Genomic DNA, 17,293 nt, shown 5'->3' with positions numbered 1-17,293 from the left:
TGGGAGACGGCCACCTAGACCCCTCTCCTTCCTTCTCAGTGAGTTTGGGAGACGGCCACCTAAACCCCTTTCCTTCCTTCACAGTGAGTTTGGGAGACGGCCACCTAGAGCCCTCTCCTTCCTTCTCAGTGAGTTTGGGAGACGGCCACCTAGACCCCTACCTTCAGACAGACTCTAGCAGAGGTGTGAGCTACATCAGCAGACCGGATGAACAGTTGCCAAACACACACACACACACACACTCACACTGAGTCCAGAGGAGGTGGGCAGTCTCTGCCTGGCACAAATGGTGTCTGTGGTGGCTTGAGAGGCCGTCAGAAGCAGACACTGCCTCTTGGAGACCAGACCAGCACATGATCTGTTACTACCTCTGGAGGACAAGTTGACTCCCCAGTTACAGGGGGGGGTCAGTCAGTACATTCAGCCTGTAGGGAGTAGAACCAACTCAGTCAATACATTCAGCCTGTCGGGAGTAGAACCAACTCAGTCAGTACATTCATCCTGTCGGGAGTAGAACCAACTCAGTCAGTACATTCATCCTGTCGGGAGTAGAACCAACTCAGTCAGTACATTCAGCCTGTCGGGAGTAGAACCAACTCAGTCAGTACATTCATCCTGTCGGGAGTAGAACCAACTCAGTCAGTACATTCAGCCTGTCAGGAGTAGAACCAACTCAGTCAGTACATTCATCCTGTCGGGAGTAGAACCAACTCAGTCAGTACATTCAGCCTGTCAGGAGTAGAACCAACTCAGTCAGTACATTCATCCTGTCGGGAGTAGAACCAACTCAGTCAGTACATTCAGCCTGTCGGGAGTAGAACCAACTCAGTCAATACATTCTGCCTGTCAGGAGTAGAACCAACTCAGTCAATACATTCTGCCTGTCAGGAGTAGAACCAACTCAGTCAATACATTCAGCCTGTCAGGAGTAGAACCAACTCAGTCAGTACATTCATCCTGTCGGGAGTAGAACCAACTCAGTCAGTACATTCAGCCTGTCAGGAGTAGAACCAACTCAGTCAGTACATTCATCCTGTCGGGAGTAGAACCAACTCAGTCAGTACATTCAGCCTGTCGGGAGTAGAACCAACTCAGTCAATACATTCAGCCTGGTAGGAGTAGAACCAACTCAGTCAGTACATTCAGCCTGTCGGGAGTAGAACCAACTCAGTCAATACATTCTGCCTGTCAGGAGTAGAACCAACTCAGTCAATACATTCAGCCTGTCAGGAGTAGAACCAACTCAGTCAGTACATTCATCCTGTCGGGAGTAGAACCAACTCAGTCAATACATTCAGCCTGTCAGGAGTAGAACCAACTCAGTCAGTACATTCAGCCTGTCGGGAGTAGAACCAACTCAGTCAGTACATTCAGCCTGTCGGGAGTAGAACCAACTCAGTCAATACATTCAGCCTGTCAGGAGTAGAACCAACTCAGTCAATACATTCAGCCTGTCACCCTGTCGGGAGTAGAACCAACTCAGTCAGTACATTCAGCCTGTCGGGAGTAGAACCAACTCAGTCAATACATTCAGCCTGTCACCCTGTCAGGAGTAGAACCAACTCAGTCAATACATTCAGGCTGTTAGGAGTAGAACCAACTCAGTCAATACATTCAGCCTGTCAGGAGTAGAACCAACTCAGTCAATACATTCTGCCTGTCAGGAGTAGAACCAACTCAGTCAATACATTCAGCCTGTCAGGAGTAGAACCAACTCAGTCAATACATTCTGCCTGTCAGGAGTAGAACCAACTCAGTCAATACATTCTGCCTGTCAGGAGTAGAACCAACTCAGTCAGTACATTCAGCCTGTGAGGAGTAGAACCAACTCAGTCAATACATTCAGCCCGTCACCCTGTCGGGAGTAGAACCAACTCAGTCAGCACATTCAGCCTGTCGGGAGTAGAACCAACTCAGTCAGTACATTCAGCCTGTCAGGAGTAGAACCAACTCAGTCAATACATTCAGCCTGTCAGGAGTAGAACCAACTCAGTCAATACATTCAGCCTGTCACCCTGTCGGGAGTAGAACCAACTCAGTCAGTACATTCAGCCTGTCGGGAGTAGAACCAACTCAGTCAATACATTCAGCCTGTCACCCTGTCGGGAGTAGAACCAACTCAGTCAATACATTCAGCCTGTCGGGAGTAGAACCAACTCAGTCAATACATTCAGCCTGGTAGGAGTAGAACCAACTCAGTCAATACATTCAGCCTGTCAGGAGTAGAACCAACTCAGTCAATACATTCAGCCTGTCACCCTGTCAGGAGTAGAACCAACGCAGTCAGTACATTCAGCCTGTCACCCTGTCGGGAGTAGAACCAACTCAGTCAATACATTCATCCTGTCAGGAGTAGAACCAACTCAGTCAATACATTCAGGCTGTGAGGAGTAGAACCAACTCAGTCAATACATTCAGCCTGTGAGGAGTAGAACCAACTCAGTCAATACATTCAGCCTGTCGGGAGTAGAACCAACTCAGTCAATACATTCATCCTGTCAGGAGTAGAACCAACTCAGTCAATACATTCAGCCTGTCACCCTGTCGGGAGTAGAACCAACTCAGTCAATACATTCAGCCTGTCGGGAGTAGAACCAACTCAGTCAGTACATTCAGCCTGTCGGGAGTAGAACCAACTCAGTCAGTACATTCAGCCTGTCGGGAGTAGAACCAACTCAGTCAATACATTCAGCCTGGTAGGAGTAGAACCAACTCAGTCAGTACATTCAGCCTGTCGGGAGTAGAACCAACTCAGTCAATACATTCAGCCTGTGAGGAGTAGAACCAACTCAGTCAATACATTCAGCCTATCAGGAGTAGAACCAACTCAGTCAATACATTCAGCCTATCAGGAGTAGAACCAACTCAGTCAATACATTCATCCTGTCAGGAGTAGAACCAACTCAGTCAATACATTCAGGCTGTCGGGAGTAGAACCAACTCAGTCAATACATTCAGCCTATCAGGAGTAGAACCAACTCAGTCAATACATTCAGGCTGTCGGGAGTAGAACCAACTCAGTCAATACATTCAGCCTATCAGGAGTAGAACCGACTCAGTCAATACATTCATCCTGTTGGGAGTAGAACCAACTCAGTCAATACATTCAGCCTGTCGGGAGTAGAACCAACTCAGTCAGTACATTCAGCCTGTCGGGAGTAGAACCAACTCAGTCAATACATTCAGCCTATCAGGAGTAGAACCAACTCAGTCAGTACATTCAGCCTGTCGGGAGTAGAACCAATTCAGTCAATACATTCAGCCTGTTTTCTACTGGGTTCCCCTTCCCTTCCCTGAATAAAAGCATTGGCCGAGAGCGCACTGACAAAGGGCGTTGTTTATATGCATATGTGGAGCAGTGTAAGGGCCTTTGGGATATGTTATTAGAAGGAACCTACCAACCAATCATTGTTTACTCTATTGGCTGTGGTTTACTAGTGGTGTGTGTGTTTCAGAGACTCCTCCACCTGGCTATCTCAGTGAAGATGGGGAGACCAGTGATCACCTGATGAACCACAGCATGGACACCAGTTCACCCAACCTGTCACCAAACCCAGTGTCTCCAACACACAGCAATTTAGGTAAGCATTAGGACTGGGTATGACCATGGACCTCACAATACAATATTATCACCATACTTGGGTGCCGAGGCTGTATGTGTTGCCATTCAATACTGCAGTTTGAAATTCCCAACATATCGCTCTCCAAATGTCTGCTGCAGGGAGATGAGAAGGCAGGAGAATGTTTTGGTTTGTTGGTGTAGTTACCTCCAACAAAAAATAAATACAAAAATTGCTAGTTGGTTGTGTGTTTGGATGTTTATTTGTGAGATTGAGACAATGTGTGTGTGTGTGTGTGTGTTACAAGCGTTGCACCGCAGCCCTCCCTCGGGAAGCCAGTCTACTGCTCCGTATTGTAACAGAGGAAACCCGGTCTGAGCCCAGAGCTGTGGCCAACTCCGTCAGCCCACACTGACATCAATGATAATATCCTGTTTATTAAATCACTGGTTCTGGCCCAAGCTACTATAGAAAAAAACAAATAGACTGGGCCTTCACATGGGCCCAGACAGTTCACTGTACCGGTACTTCAAATAGCCTGGGCCTTCACATGGGCCCAGACAGTTCACTGTACTTCAAATAGCCTGGGCCTTCACATGGGCCCAGACAGTTCACTGTACCTGTACTTCAAATAGACTGGGCCTTCACATGGGCCCAGACAGTTCACTGTACCTGTACTTCAAATAGCCTGGGCCTTCACATGGGCCCAGACAGTTCACTGTACCGGTACTTCAAATAGCCTGGGCCTTCACATGGGCCCAGACAGTTCACTGTACCTGTACTTCAAATAGACTGGGCCTTCACATGGGCCCAGACAGTTCACTGTACTTCAAATAGACTGGGCCTTCACATGGGCCCAGACAGTTCACTGTACTTCAAATAGACTGGGCCTTCACATGGGCCCAGACAGTTCACTGTACTTCAAATAGACTGGGCCTTCACATGGGCCCAGACAGTTCACTGTACTTCAAATAGACTGGGCCTTCACATGGGCCCAGACAGTTCACTGTACTTCAAATAGACTGGGCCTTCACATGGGCCCAGACAGTTCACTGTACTTCAAATAGACTGGGCCTTCACATGGGCCCAGACAGTTCACTGTACTTCAAATAGACTGGGCCTTCACATGGGCCCAGACAGTTCACTGTACTTCAAATAGACTGGGCCTTCACATGGGCCCAGACAGTTCACTGTACTTCAAATAGACTGGGCCTTCACATGGACCCAGACAGTTCACTGTACCGGTACTTCAAATAGACTGGGCCTTCACATGGGCCCAGACAGTTCACTGTACTTCAAAGGTAAATGTTGGAAGTAGTTAGAAGGAAAAGTAAAAATAAATCTTTGCTGTTAGGAGAACTGTGCAAGCGTTTGCTGACTGTTTTGGTTACGGAACCCTGTAATTTGCCGTTGTCCCCACTGTCTCTGCGTGAGGGCCGAGGGAACTGGCAGACTCTGTCCTGTTTGTTTTTCTCCCTCTCTTCTTTTTCCATATTCCATCTTTATGTCCTCTACTTCCCTGGCTCTGCTGTTATCTCTCTCTGTCTTTATGTCCTCTACTTCCCTGGCTCTGCTGTTATCTCTCTCTGTGTTTATGTCCTCTACTTCCCTGGCTCTGCTGTTCTCTCTCTTCAGTCTCCCTCTGTCTTTATGTCCTCTACTTCCCTGGCTCTGCTGTTATCTCCCTCCATCTTTATCTCCTCTACTTCCCTGGCTCTGCTGTTATCTCCCTCTGTCTTTATCCTCTACTTCCCTGGCTCTGCTGTTATCTCCCTCCGTCTTTATCCTCTACTTCCCTGGCTCTGCTGTTATCTCCGTCTTTATCCTCTACTTCCCTGGCTCTGCTGTTATCTCCATCTTTATCCTCTACTTCCCTGGCTCTGCTGTTGTCTCCCTCCATCTTTATGTCCTCTACTTCCCTGGCTCTGCTGTTATCTCCCTCCATCTTTATCCTCTACTTCCCTGGCTCTGCTGTTGTCTCCCTCCATCTTTATCCTCTACTTCCCTGGCTCTGCTGTTATCTCCCTCCATCTTTATCCTCTACTTCCCTGGCTCTGCTGTTGTCTCCCTCCATCTTTATCCTCTACTTCCCTGGCTCTGCTGTTGTCTCCCTCCATCTTTATCCTCTACTTCCCTGGCTCTGCTGTTGTCTCCCTCCATCTTTATCTCCTCTACTTCCCTGGCTCTGCTGTTGTCTCCCTCCATCTTTATCCTCTACTTCCCTGGCTCTGCTGTTATCTCCCTCCATCTTTATCCTCTACTTCCCTGGCTCTGCTGTTGTCTCCCTCCATCTTTATCCTCTACTTCCCTGGCTCTGCTGTTGTCTCCCTCCATCTTTATCCTCTACTTCCCTGGCTCTGCTGTTATCTCCCTCTGTCTTTATCCTCTACTTCCCTGGCTCTGCTGTTATCTCCCTCCATCTTTATCCTCTACTTCCCTGGCTCTGCTGTTGTCTCCCTCCATCTTTATCCTCTACTTCCCTGGCTCTGCTGTTGTCTCCCTCCATCTTTATCCTCTACTTCCCTGGCTCTGCTGTTATCTCCCTCCATCTTTATCCTCTACTTCCCTGGCTCTGCTGTTGTCTCCCTCCATCTTTATCCTCTACTTCCCTGGCTCTGCTGTTGTCTCCCTCCATCTTTATATCCTCTACTTCCCTGGCTCTGCTGTTGTCTCCCTCCATCTTTATCCTCTACTTCCCTGGCTCTGCTGTTATCTCCCTCCATCTTTATCCTCTACTTCCCTGGCTCTGCTGTTGTCTCCCTCCATCTTTATCCTCTACTTCCCTGGCTCTGCTGTTGTCTCCCTCCATCTTTATCCTCTACTTCCCTGGCTCTGCTGTTGTCTCCCTCCATCTTTATCCTCTACTTCCCTGGCTCTGCTGTTGTCTCCCTCCATCTTTATCCTCTACTTCCCTGGCTCTGCTGTTATCTCCCTCCATCTTTATCCTCTACTTCCCTGGCTCTGCTGTTGTCTCCCTCCATCTTTATCCTCTACTTCCCTGGCTCTGCTGTTGTCTCCCTCCATCTTTATCTCCTCTACTTCCCTGGCTCTGCTGTTGTCTCCCTCCATCTTTATCCTCTACTTCCCTGGCTCTGCTGTTGTCTCCCTCCATCTTTATCCTCTACTTCCCTGGCTCTGCTGTTGTCTCCCTCCATCTTTATCTCCTCTACTTCCCTGGCTCTGCTGTTGTCTCCCTCCATCTTTATCCTCTACTTCCCTGGCTCTGCTGTTATCTCCCTCCATCTTTATCCTCTACTTCCCTGGCTCTGCTGTTGTCTCCCTCCATCTTTATCCTCTACTTCCCTGGCTCTGCTGTTGTCTCCCTCCATCTTTATCCTCTACTTCCCTGGCTCTGCTGTTATCTCCCTCTGTCTTTATCCTCTACTTCCCTGGCTCTGCTGTTATCTCCCTCCATCTTTATCCTCTACTTCCCTGGCTCTGCTGTTATCTCCCTCCATCTTTATCTTTAGCTGTGTCTTTTCTCCTCACTTCTGTTTCCCTTTCTCTTCCCTCTATCTTTATATCTTCACATTGTACCCACCTCTGTGTCTCTCTGGCTGTCTCTGTCTGTCTCTGTCTGTCTCTCTGTGTTCTGTCTTTTACTCTGTAGTAGTCCCATATAGATGATATTGGTAAAGGCTTAGTCCCAAGTAGGATGCTCAATAACTATCTAAATAAAGTATTTCCCCATGTCTCTCCTGTGTCTGTCAGACCTACAGCCTGTGATGTACTGTGAACCAGCCTTCTGGTGTTCTATCTCCTACTACGAGCTGAACCAGCGGGTGGGCGAGACCTTCCACGCCTCCCAGCCGTCCCTCACCGTGGACGGCTTCACCGACCCCTCCAACTCAGAGCGCTTCTGCCTGGGCCTCCTCTCCAACGTCAACCGTAACGCCGCTGTGGAGCTGACACGCAGACACATCGGTACTGACGCTTTGAAAATAAACCGCTGACAAAATTACTTTGGGCCTGATGCTCGGTCATTGACATGAGGGGAAAGTGAAATGGAACAGCAGTGTTAGATGGGATAACTAGTCAACTTTAGGACTACCCCTACTTCCAACCTGAACCACCTGTACTGGCCACACGTGGTAGCAACTTGAAACAGAATTGTGTTTACAAGGTCATTCACACCAGAGTACAGAGAAAGAGAGACGTTTTATTAGCCAATACTTTAGGTCGGGGGGGGTGGGGCCTTAGGTCGGGGGGGGTGGGGCCTTAGGTCGGGGGTGGGGTGGGGCCTTAGGTCGGGGGTGGGGTGGGGCCTTAGGTCGGGGGTGGGGATTCAAATAGATTCACACCATGGGACGTTTTTGTCAGAGAGAATGGTCAAGGGGCCAGAACATAATTATAATATTTTGTACACTGCTAAGCCCAACATTAAATTGTATTTGAAAATAACAATCATTTCATGCCTTGATTACAGTGAGACACGATCACATCTGTCCATTTTTTGGAGATGGGGGGGGGGGATACTTGGGAACAAGTTTCCTAAATACAGCGCATTCTGAAAGTATTCAGTCATCTTGACTTTTTCCACATTTTGTTACGTTACAGATTTATTCTAAAATGTATTCAGTTACACACAGTACCCCATAATGACCAAGCACTAACAGGTTTTAGAAATGTTTGCAAATGTATAAAAAAAAATTAAAAAACGAATACCTTATTTACATAAGTATTCAGACCATTTGCTATGAGGCTCGAAATTGAACTCAGTGGTATCATTTCCATTGATCATCCTTGAGATGTTTCTACAACTTGATTGAAGTCCACCTGTGGTAAATTCAATTGATTTGACATGATTTGAAAAGGCGAACACACCTGTCTATATAAGGTCCCACAGTTGACAGTGCATGTCAGGGCAAAAGCCAAGCCATGAGGCACAGATCTGGGGAAGGGTACCAAACAAATGGCTGCAGTATTGAAGGTCCCCAAGAACACAGTGGCCTCCATCATTCTTAAATGGAAGAAGTTTGGAACCACCAAGACTCTTCCTAGAGCTGGCCGCCCGGCCAAACTGAGCAATTGGGGGAGAAGGGCCTTGGTCAGGGAGGTGACCAGGGTTGTTTTTCAACGGCAGGGACTGGGAGACTAGTCAGGATCTAGGGAAAGATGAACAGAGCAAAGTACAGAGATCCTTGATGAAAACCTGCTCCAGAACGCTCAGGACCTCAGACTGGGGAAAAGGTTCACTTTCCAACAGGACAACGACCCTAAGCACACAGCCAAGACAACGCAAGACTGGCTTCGGGACAAGTTTCAATGTCCTTAAGTGGCCCAGCCAAGGCTGGACTTGAACCCGATCGAACATCTCTGGAGGGACCTGAAAATAGCTGTGCAGCGACGCTCCCCATCCAACCTGACAGAGCTTGAGAGGATCTATAGAGAAGAATAGGAGAAACTCTCCAAATACAGGTGTGTCAAGCTTGTAGCGTCATACCCAAGAAGACTTGAGGCTGTAATTGCTGCCAAAGGTGTTTCAACAAAGTACTGAGTAAAGGGTCTGAATACTTACATAAATGTCATATTTCAGTTTTCTATTTTTAATACATTTGCCAAAATGTCAAATAAAAAAAATAGCTTTTTCATTATAGGGTATTGTGTGTACATTGATGAGGGGGGGGGGGGTTATTTAATCCATTTTAGTATAAGGCTAATGTAACAAAGTGGGAAAAGTCTAGGGGTCTGAATACCTTCCGAATTCACTGTATTTCGGTATACATCACATGTTCGTTGTCATCCGTGTTCAGAATTGAATGGTCTGTGTGTACACACCAGGGGTGGTTCTGGTTCTAGACGGATGGTTCTCTGTTTGTCTGCAGGCAGAGGGGTACGTTTGTACTATATTGGAGGAGAGGTGTTTGCAGAGTGCCTCAGCGACAGTGCCATCTTCGTCCAGAGTCCCAACTGTAACCAGCGGTACGGCTGGCACCCCGCCACGGTCTGCAAGATCCCCCCAGGTGAGAGCTGAGAAGGGGGGGTGTGTGTGTGTGGTAGTGTGTGTGTGTGTGTGTGGGAGTGTGTGTATGGGAGTGTGTGTGTGTGTGGTAGTGTGTGTGGTGTGGGAGTGTGTGTGTGTGTGTGTGTATGGGAGTGTGTGTGTGTGTGTGTGGTAGTGTGTGTGGTGTGGGAGTGTGTGTGTGTGTGTGTGTATGGGAGTGTGTGTGTGTGTGTGTGGCAAAGACAGCGAGACAAAAGTTTGACACACAATGGGTTAATTTCCACAATGACTGTCGTACTGTGGTTACTCACCAACACACGTACGACACACACACACGTACGACACACACACGTACGACACACACACACGTACGACACACACACACACACACCTCCATTCATTGTGTCTTGACGGTAACGGTTTGTCGGACGGTTGTGTGACGGTTCCGTAGGCTGCAACCTGAAGATCTTTAACAACCAGGAGTTTGCTGCCCTGCTGGCCCAGTCGGTGAACCAGGGCTTCGAGGCGGTCTACCAGCTCACCAGGATGTGCACCATCCGCATGAGCTTCGTCAAGGGCTGGGGAGCAGAGTACAGGTAACACACAGTCCACAGCGACACGCTCTCATTAAGGTTTCATGTATTAAACAAGAGTTAACCCCTGTCGTTCGTTGATGCCATGCTCCTACCTGATTAGCTCACTAGGTGATTCGGTACAGGAATGGAGAAACTATATGGGATGGCTGAGGGGTGCAAGGTTAAATAACTATGTGGGATGGCTGAGGGGTGCAGGGTTCAATAACAACTATGTGGGATGGCTGAGGGTTGCAGGGTTAAGTAACAACTATATGGGATGGCTGAGGGGTGCAGGGTTAAGTAACAACTATGTGGGATGGCTGAGGGGTGCAGGGTTAAGTAACAACTATGTGGGATGGCTGAGGGGTGCAGGGTTAAGTAACAACGATGGGGGATGGCTGAGGGGTGCAGGGTTAAGTAACAACGATGGGGGATGGCTGAGGGGTGCAGGGTTAAGTAACAACTATCTGGGATGGCTGAGGGGTGCAGGGTTAAGTAACAACTATGCGGGATGGCTGAGGGGTGCAGGGTAAAGTAACAACTATGTGGGATGGCTGAGGGGTGCAGGGTTAAGTAACAACTATGTGGGATGGCTGAGGGGTGCAGGGTTAAGTAACAACTGTGGGATGGCTGAGGGGTGCAGGGTTAAGTAACAACTGTGGGATGGCTGAGGGGTGCAGGGTTAAGTAACAACTATGTGGGATGGCTGAGGGGTGCAGGGTTAAGTAACAACTATGTGGGATGGCTGAGGGGTGCAGGGTAAAGTAACAACGATGGGGGATGGCTGAGGGGTGCAGGGTTAAGTAACAACTATGTGGGATGGCTGAGGGGTGCAAGGTTAAGTAACAACTATGTGGGATGGCTGAGGGGTGCAGGATTAAGTAACAACTATGTGGGATGGCTGAGGGGTGCAAGGTTAAGTAACAACTATGAGGGATGGCTGAGGGGTGCGGGGGTTAAGTAACAATGCTTCTTGTTGTCGTCATCAACTAAACCACCCCACAGATTATCAGACGGTGCTGATTGGTCTTCCCATACGGTGGGTGGAAGGGATGGGTTCAGACGGTTTGAATGTGGTCGTGGCCAGACTGTATCCGTGTAGTGAAACTCACGAGCTCATGAGATCAGGATGGATCGTACCAGGCTAGTGTCTCCCCTCTCTTCCCCATAGAAACAGGTCTGTTTCACCCAAACACACGTGTGCTGCGTCAAAGGGAGCTGTCAGTCGTCCCCCCTCCTCTCATCCTCTTCTCCATGCTGTAGTCTGACTCATCTGGTCTTAGAAGAGAGGGGAGAGCCCTCAGGGGCTTCTGTACTGGGAGTCAGTGATTGCTTTCCACCGGGGAGATCCCCAGTGACAGACAGACAGGCAGGCAGGCGGGCAGGCAGGCGAGCGAGATGAGATACTCCAACTCAGCATGTGGAGACACTTAGGTGCAGGGTCTCTTTCTCTTTCTTTCTTTCGCTCTCTCATTGAATCATACAATTACTTGTCTTATAACCTGTCCACCATCTGAAATGTATCTACACGGAGCAAAAATATAAACGCAACAAGTAAAGTATTGGTCCCATGTTTCATGAGCTGAAACAAAATATCCCAGAAATGTTCCATATTTACAAAACGCTTATTTCTCTCAAATTTGGTGCATAAATTTGTTAACATCCCTGTTGATGAGCATTTCTCCTTTGCCAAGATAATCCATCCACCTGATAGGTGTGGCATATCAAGAATCTGATTAAACGGCATGGTCATTACACAGGTGCACCTTGTGCTGGGTTAGGTAAAAAGCCACTCTAAAATGTGCAGTTGTGTCATACAACACAATGCCACAGATGTCTCGTGTTTTGAGGCAGCGTGTATTTGACATGCTGACTGCAGGAATGTCCACCAGAGCTGTTGCCAGAGAATTTAATGTTCATTTCTCTACCATAAACCGCCTCAATGTCGTTTTAGAGAATTTGGCTGTACGTCCATCTGGCCTCAAGGCCACGTGTATGGCGTCGTGTGGGCAAGCGGTTTGCTGATGTCAGCATTGTGAACATAGTGCCCCATGGTGGGGTTATGGTATGGGGCAGGCATAAACTACGGAAAAATAACACAATTGCATTTTATCGATTGCAATTTGAATGCACAGATATACCGTGACGAGACCCTGAGGCCCGTTGTTGTGCCATTAATTTGCCATCACCTCATGTTTCAGCATGATAATGCACAGCCCCATGTCGCAAGGATCTGTCCACAATTCATGGAAGCTGAAAATGTCCCAGTTCTTCCATGGTCTGCATACTCACCAGACATGTAACCCGTTGAGCATGTTTGGGATGCTCTGGATCGACATATGACAGCGTGTTCCAGCTCTCGCCAATATCCAGCAACTTCATACAGCCATTGAAGAGGAGTGGGACAACATGCCACAGACCACATTCAACAGCCGTATCAACTCAATGTGAAGGAGAGATGTGTTACGATGCAAAAGGTCACACCAAATATTGACTGGTTCTCTGATCCACGCCCCTACCTTTTTTTTAAATGTATCTGTGACCTACCGATGCTTATCTGTATTCCCAGTCATGTGAAATTTATAGAAATGTAACTCAGTAAAATCTTTGAAATTGTTGCATGTTGCGTTTATATATTTTTGTTCAGTGTATCTTCATACCTACAAAAACAGCCCATTCTATCCCCTATCACACTTTCTGGTAAAAACTCTAAACGGTAGCAGAGACAGTCTGGGATATTAAATAGAACTCCCTGATAGGCTCTTGTATACAGTGGTTCATTCAGAAGTCTGATGGTATCAGAGACAGTCTGGGATATTAAATAGAACTCCCAGATAGGTTATTGTAGACAGTGGCTCATGCAGGAGTCGGTCCTTACACCCTAGAGGCCTTTTTTCAAGTCCTTGCTTCCCCCTCTGTATTCCTAGAACAATAAGCATTCATCTATTGTAATCACAGCTACCCACCTCTCTCTTCTCATCCTCTTCTTCTTCTCCTCCTCTATAATGATGAAGTGCTCTGACACGACAGAGCTGCTGTCTTGATGTATCATTCATCACTGTGGACTGTGCTGGATTATGGCTGCTAGTAGTTCTGTCCTGGCAAACACACAGTGAGGGAAGCAGGAGTATGGCTGCTAGTAGTTCTCTGGCCTGGCAGACACACAGTGAGGGAAGCAGGAGTATGGCTGCTAGTAGTTCTCTGGCCTGGCAGACACACAGTGAGGGAAGCAGGAGTATGGCTGCTAGTAGTTCTCTGGCCTGGCAGACACACAGTGAGGGAAGCAGGAGTATGGCTGCTAGTAGTTCTCTGGCCTGGCAGACACACAGTGAGGGAAGCAGGAGTATGGCTGCTAGTAGTTCTCTGGCCTGGCAGACACACAGTGAGGGAAGCAGGAGTATGGCTGCTAGTAGTTCTCTGGCCTGGCAGACACACAGTGAGGGAAGCAGGAGTATGGCTGCTAGTAGTTCTCTGGCCTGGCAGACACACAGTGAGGGAAGCAGGAGTATGGCTGCTAGTAGTTCTCTGGCCTGGCAGACACACAGTGAGGGAAGCAGGAGTATGGCTGCTAGTAGTTCTCTGGCCTGGCAGACACACAGTGAGGGAGGCAGGAGTATGGCTGCTAGTAGTTCTCTGGCCTGGCAGACACACAGTGAGGGAAGCAGGAGTATGGCTGCTAGTAGTTCTCTGGCCTGGCAGACACACAGTGAGGGGTTTAATGTCAAGGAGACGCGGGGGGAACCGGGAGGAGAGGTATTGAGATCAATAGCCCAAACCGGTCTGAAGTGGCTACTTTTATTTCAACTGTTTCTCCCAAGTGCCAGGACACCAAGGGAACGTGAGGGGGGGGAGAATGGAAACAAAATAATGAAGCGTTTTCTCCTGTTTTAATCTACCGATGGTTTCATTTTTAGTCACTGCCCAGCTATGCTTCTTTTTCCCCTGTGCATTTCCTCACTCAAATATTTAGTTGTAATGAACTAATCATGCGCATGCCGTAGGTACGTTTGTACAGACGTTTTCCATCAGCAGCCATTGATAAATTTTACATGTGTTTCCACAATAAGAAAAAATACCAGCTCAGCCCAGCGCACACGGGGCTGAGACAGAGAGGGAGTTGTGTAAGGGGGATGGAATGCAGGAAAGAGGGGGGGGGGGTGGAGCGGGGGAGGCAGAAGACACGGAGGGAGGGAGGCAGAAGACACGGAGGGAGGGAGGCAGAAAGATGCGGAGGGAGGGAGAAAGACGCGGAGGGAGGGAGGGAGGCAGAAAGACGCGGAGGGAGGGAGGGAGGCAGAAAGACGCGGAGGGAGGGAGGGAGGCAGAAAGACGCGGAGGGAGGGAGGGAGGCAGAAAGACGCGGAGGGAGGCAGAAAGACGCGGAGGGAGGCAGAAAGACGCGGAGGGAGGCAGAAAGACGCGGAGGGAGGCAGAAAGACGCGGAGGGAGGCAGAAAGACGCGGAGGGAGGCAGAAAGACGCGGAGGGAGGCAGAAAGACGCGGAGGGAGGCAGAAAGACGCGGAGGGAGGCAGAAAGACGCGGAGGGAGGCAGAAAGACGCGGAGGGAGGCAGAAAGACGCGGAGGGAGGCAGAAAGACGCGGAGGGAGGCAGAAAGACGCGGAGGGAGGCAGAAAGACGCGGAGGGAGGCAGAAAGACGCGGAGGGAGGCAGAAAGACGCGGAGGGAGGGAGGGAGGGAGGCAGAAAGACGCGGAGGGAGGGAGGGAGGGAGGCAGAAAGACGCGGAGGGAGGGAGGCTGGCGGAGGGAGGGAGGCTGGCGGACGGACGCGGAGGGAGGGAGCCAGGCAGGAGACACTGAGGGAGGGAGTGGGGCGCTGTGCTTCTGTCCCAGGGTGGGACGTCGTGTGCTCTCCTTGTCCCTTCAGACAGAAACGCAATGGTCCACTGTTGACTTTTATCAATGTAGTATTACTGACCAGTCTACGCTTGCCTGGTTCCAGATCACTGTAGTGTTACTGCCCAGTCTACACTAGCCTGGTTCCAGATCACTGTAGTGTTACTGCCCAGTCTACACTAGCCTGGTTCCAGATCACTGTAGTGTTACTGCCCAGTCTACGCTAGCCTGGTTCCAGATCTCAGGGGTTGATAAAACAGCACAAACATCTCGTCCAGTCTATTTCTTCGGGATCTTTGACCCTTCCATGGGACTGTTGAGCTAACATAGGCTAATGCGAATAGCATGAGGTTGTAAGTAACAAGAACATTTCCCTGGACAGACATATGATATTGGCAGAAAGCTTAAATTCTTGTTAATCTAACTGCACTGGTCAATTTGCAATAGCTATTACAGTGAAAGAATACCATGCTATTGTTTAAGGAGAGTACACAATTTTTGAACATGAAAAGTTATTAATAAACAAATTAGGCACATTTGGGCAGTCTTGACACAAAGTTTTGAACAGAAATGCAATAGTTAATTGTATCAGTCTACAACTTTACACATACACTGCTGCCATCTAGTGGCCAACATCTAAATTGCGCCTGGGCTGGAATAATACATTATGGCCTTTCTCTTGCATTTCAAAGATGACGGTACAAAAAAAATACAAAATAACGGTTGTTTTTATCTTTGTATTATCTTTTACCAGATCTATTATGTTCTACTACATTCCTTTCAAATTTCCACAAACTTCAGTGTTTCCTTTCAAATGGTACCAATAACATGCATATCCTTGCTTTAGGGCCTGAGTTACACGCAGTTAGATTTGGGTATGTCATTTCGGCGAAAAATGGGGGCGGTTCCTCCTCCCACTGAGAAGGATCTGCTTTGAGTTGTATGATATATTTAAGCAATAAGGCACAAGGGCATGTGGTATATGGCCAATATAACAAAGCTAAGGGCTGTTCTTATGCACGTCTTATTCACAAACTCACACACTGTGTTGAAAACCTACAAGAAAATGGATGAGTGTTTGTCACTGTCATACAGGTATAATCCAGATCCTAGTTGATTGTGTACTGCAGTGAACTATCCTGTCTCTTATGTCTCCTCCTCCTCTTCGGTCTCTCTATCCAGGCGACAGACCGTGACCAGCACCCCTTGTTGGATCGAGCTGCACCTCAACGGCCCCCTGCAGTGGCTGGACAAGGTGCTCATGCAAATGGGTTCCCCCAGCATCCGCTGCTCCAGCGTGTCGTAGGAATACTCTCCCCACCGTCTCTGTCACAGCACCAGTGAATTAAACAGACTAGAGACCATAGACACATCAACTAAAGGATCAGAAAGGGTTCGGCAGGCATTGAGAGAAGGCTTTGTGTCTTTGGAAGAAGAGCCTGTAGGCTGAGAAAGCCCAACCCTCGTCTGTCACATACTCTCCCCAACCCTCGTCTGTCACATACTCTCCCCAACCCTCGTCTGTCACATACTCTCCCCAACCCTCGTCTGTCACATACTCTCCCCAACCCTCGTCTGTCACATACTCTCCCCAACCCTTGTCTGTCACATACTCTCCCCAACCCTCGTCTGTCACATACTCTCCCCAACCCTCGTCTGTCACATACTCTCCCCAACCCTCGTCTGTCACATACTCTCCCCAACCCTCGTCTGTCACATACTCTCCCCAACCCTCGTCTGTCACATACTCTCCCCAACCCTCGTCTGCCACATACTCTCCCAACCCTCGTCTGTCACATACTCTCCCAACCCTCGTCTGTCACATACTCTCCCCAACCCTCGTCTGTCACATACTCTCCCCAACCCTCGTCTGTCACATACTCTCCCCAACCCTCGTCTGTCACATACTCTCCCCAACCCTCGTCTGTCACATACTCTCCCCAACCCTCGTCTGTCACATACTCTCCCCAACCCTCGTCTGTCACATACTCTCCCCAACCCTCGTCTGTCACATACTCTCCCCAACCCTCGTCTGTCACATACTCTCCCCAACCCTCGTCTGTCACATACTCTCCCCAACCCTCGTCTGTCACATACTCTCCCCAACCCTCGTCTGTCACATACTCTCCCCAACCCTCGTCTGTCACATACTCTCCCCAACCCTCGTCTGTCACATACTCTCCCCAACCCTCGTCTGTCACATACTCTCCCCAACCCTCGTCTGTCACATACTCTCCCCAACCCTCGTCTGTCACATACTCTCCCCAACCCTCGTCTGTCACATACTCTCCCCATCCACACCAACTGACAGCACTTTTTTTACGTTTTTTTTTTGTACATGTTTGTGGCAAAAGGGG

At 48.8% G+C, this 17,293-nt stretch overlaps 1 protein-coding gene across 2 annotated transcripts in view; it reads left to right on the top strand.

Annotated features, from left to right (window-relative positions):
- LOC110526791 (mothers against decapentaplegic homolog 3) overlaps positions 1-16,920 on the top strand; it is a 39,952-nt gene extending 23,032 nt beyond the window's left edge. The window contains exons 4-9 of one of the 2 annotated variants that reach the window (XM_036981435.1): positions 85-183; positions 3,456-3,581; positions 7,272-7,484; positions 9,386-9,523; positions 9,956-10,100; positions 16,119-16,920. In XM_036981435.1, the coding sequence (XP_036837330.1) occupies positions 85-183; positions 3,456-3,581; positions 7,272-7,484; positions 9,386-9,523; positions 9,956-10,100; positions 16,119-16,242 (845 nt within the window). In that variant the 3' untranslated portion in view covers positions 16,243-16,920. The remainder of the gene's footprint in view (positions 1-84; positions 184-3,455; positions 3,582-7,271; positions 7,485-9,385; positions 9,524-9,955; positions 10,101-16,118) is intronic. The other variant, XM_036981436.1, reaches the window with a different exon arrangement.
- Positions 16,921-17,293: the final 373 nt, after the last annotated feature.

The sequence above is a fragment of the Oncorhynchus mykiss genome, chromosome 6, assembly GCF_013265735.2.
Source record: "Oncorhynchus mykiss isolate Arlee chromosome 6, USDA_OmykA_1.1, whole genome shotgun sequence".
NCBI lineage: Eukaryota > Metazoa > Chordata > Actinopteri > Salmoniformes > Salmonidae > Oncorhynchus > Oncorhynchus mykiss.
The sequence above is the reverse complement of the archived record's forward strand: the minus strand, read 5'-3'. Positions and strand labels throughout refer to the sequence as shown.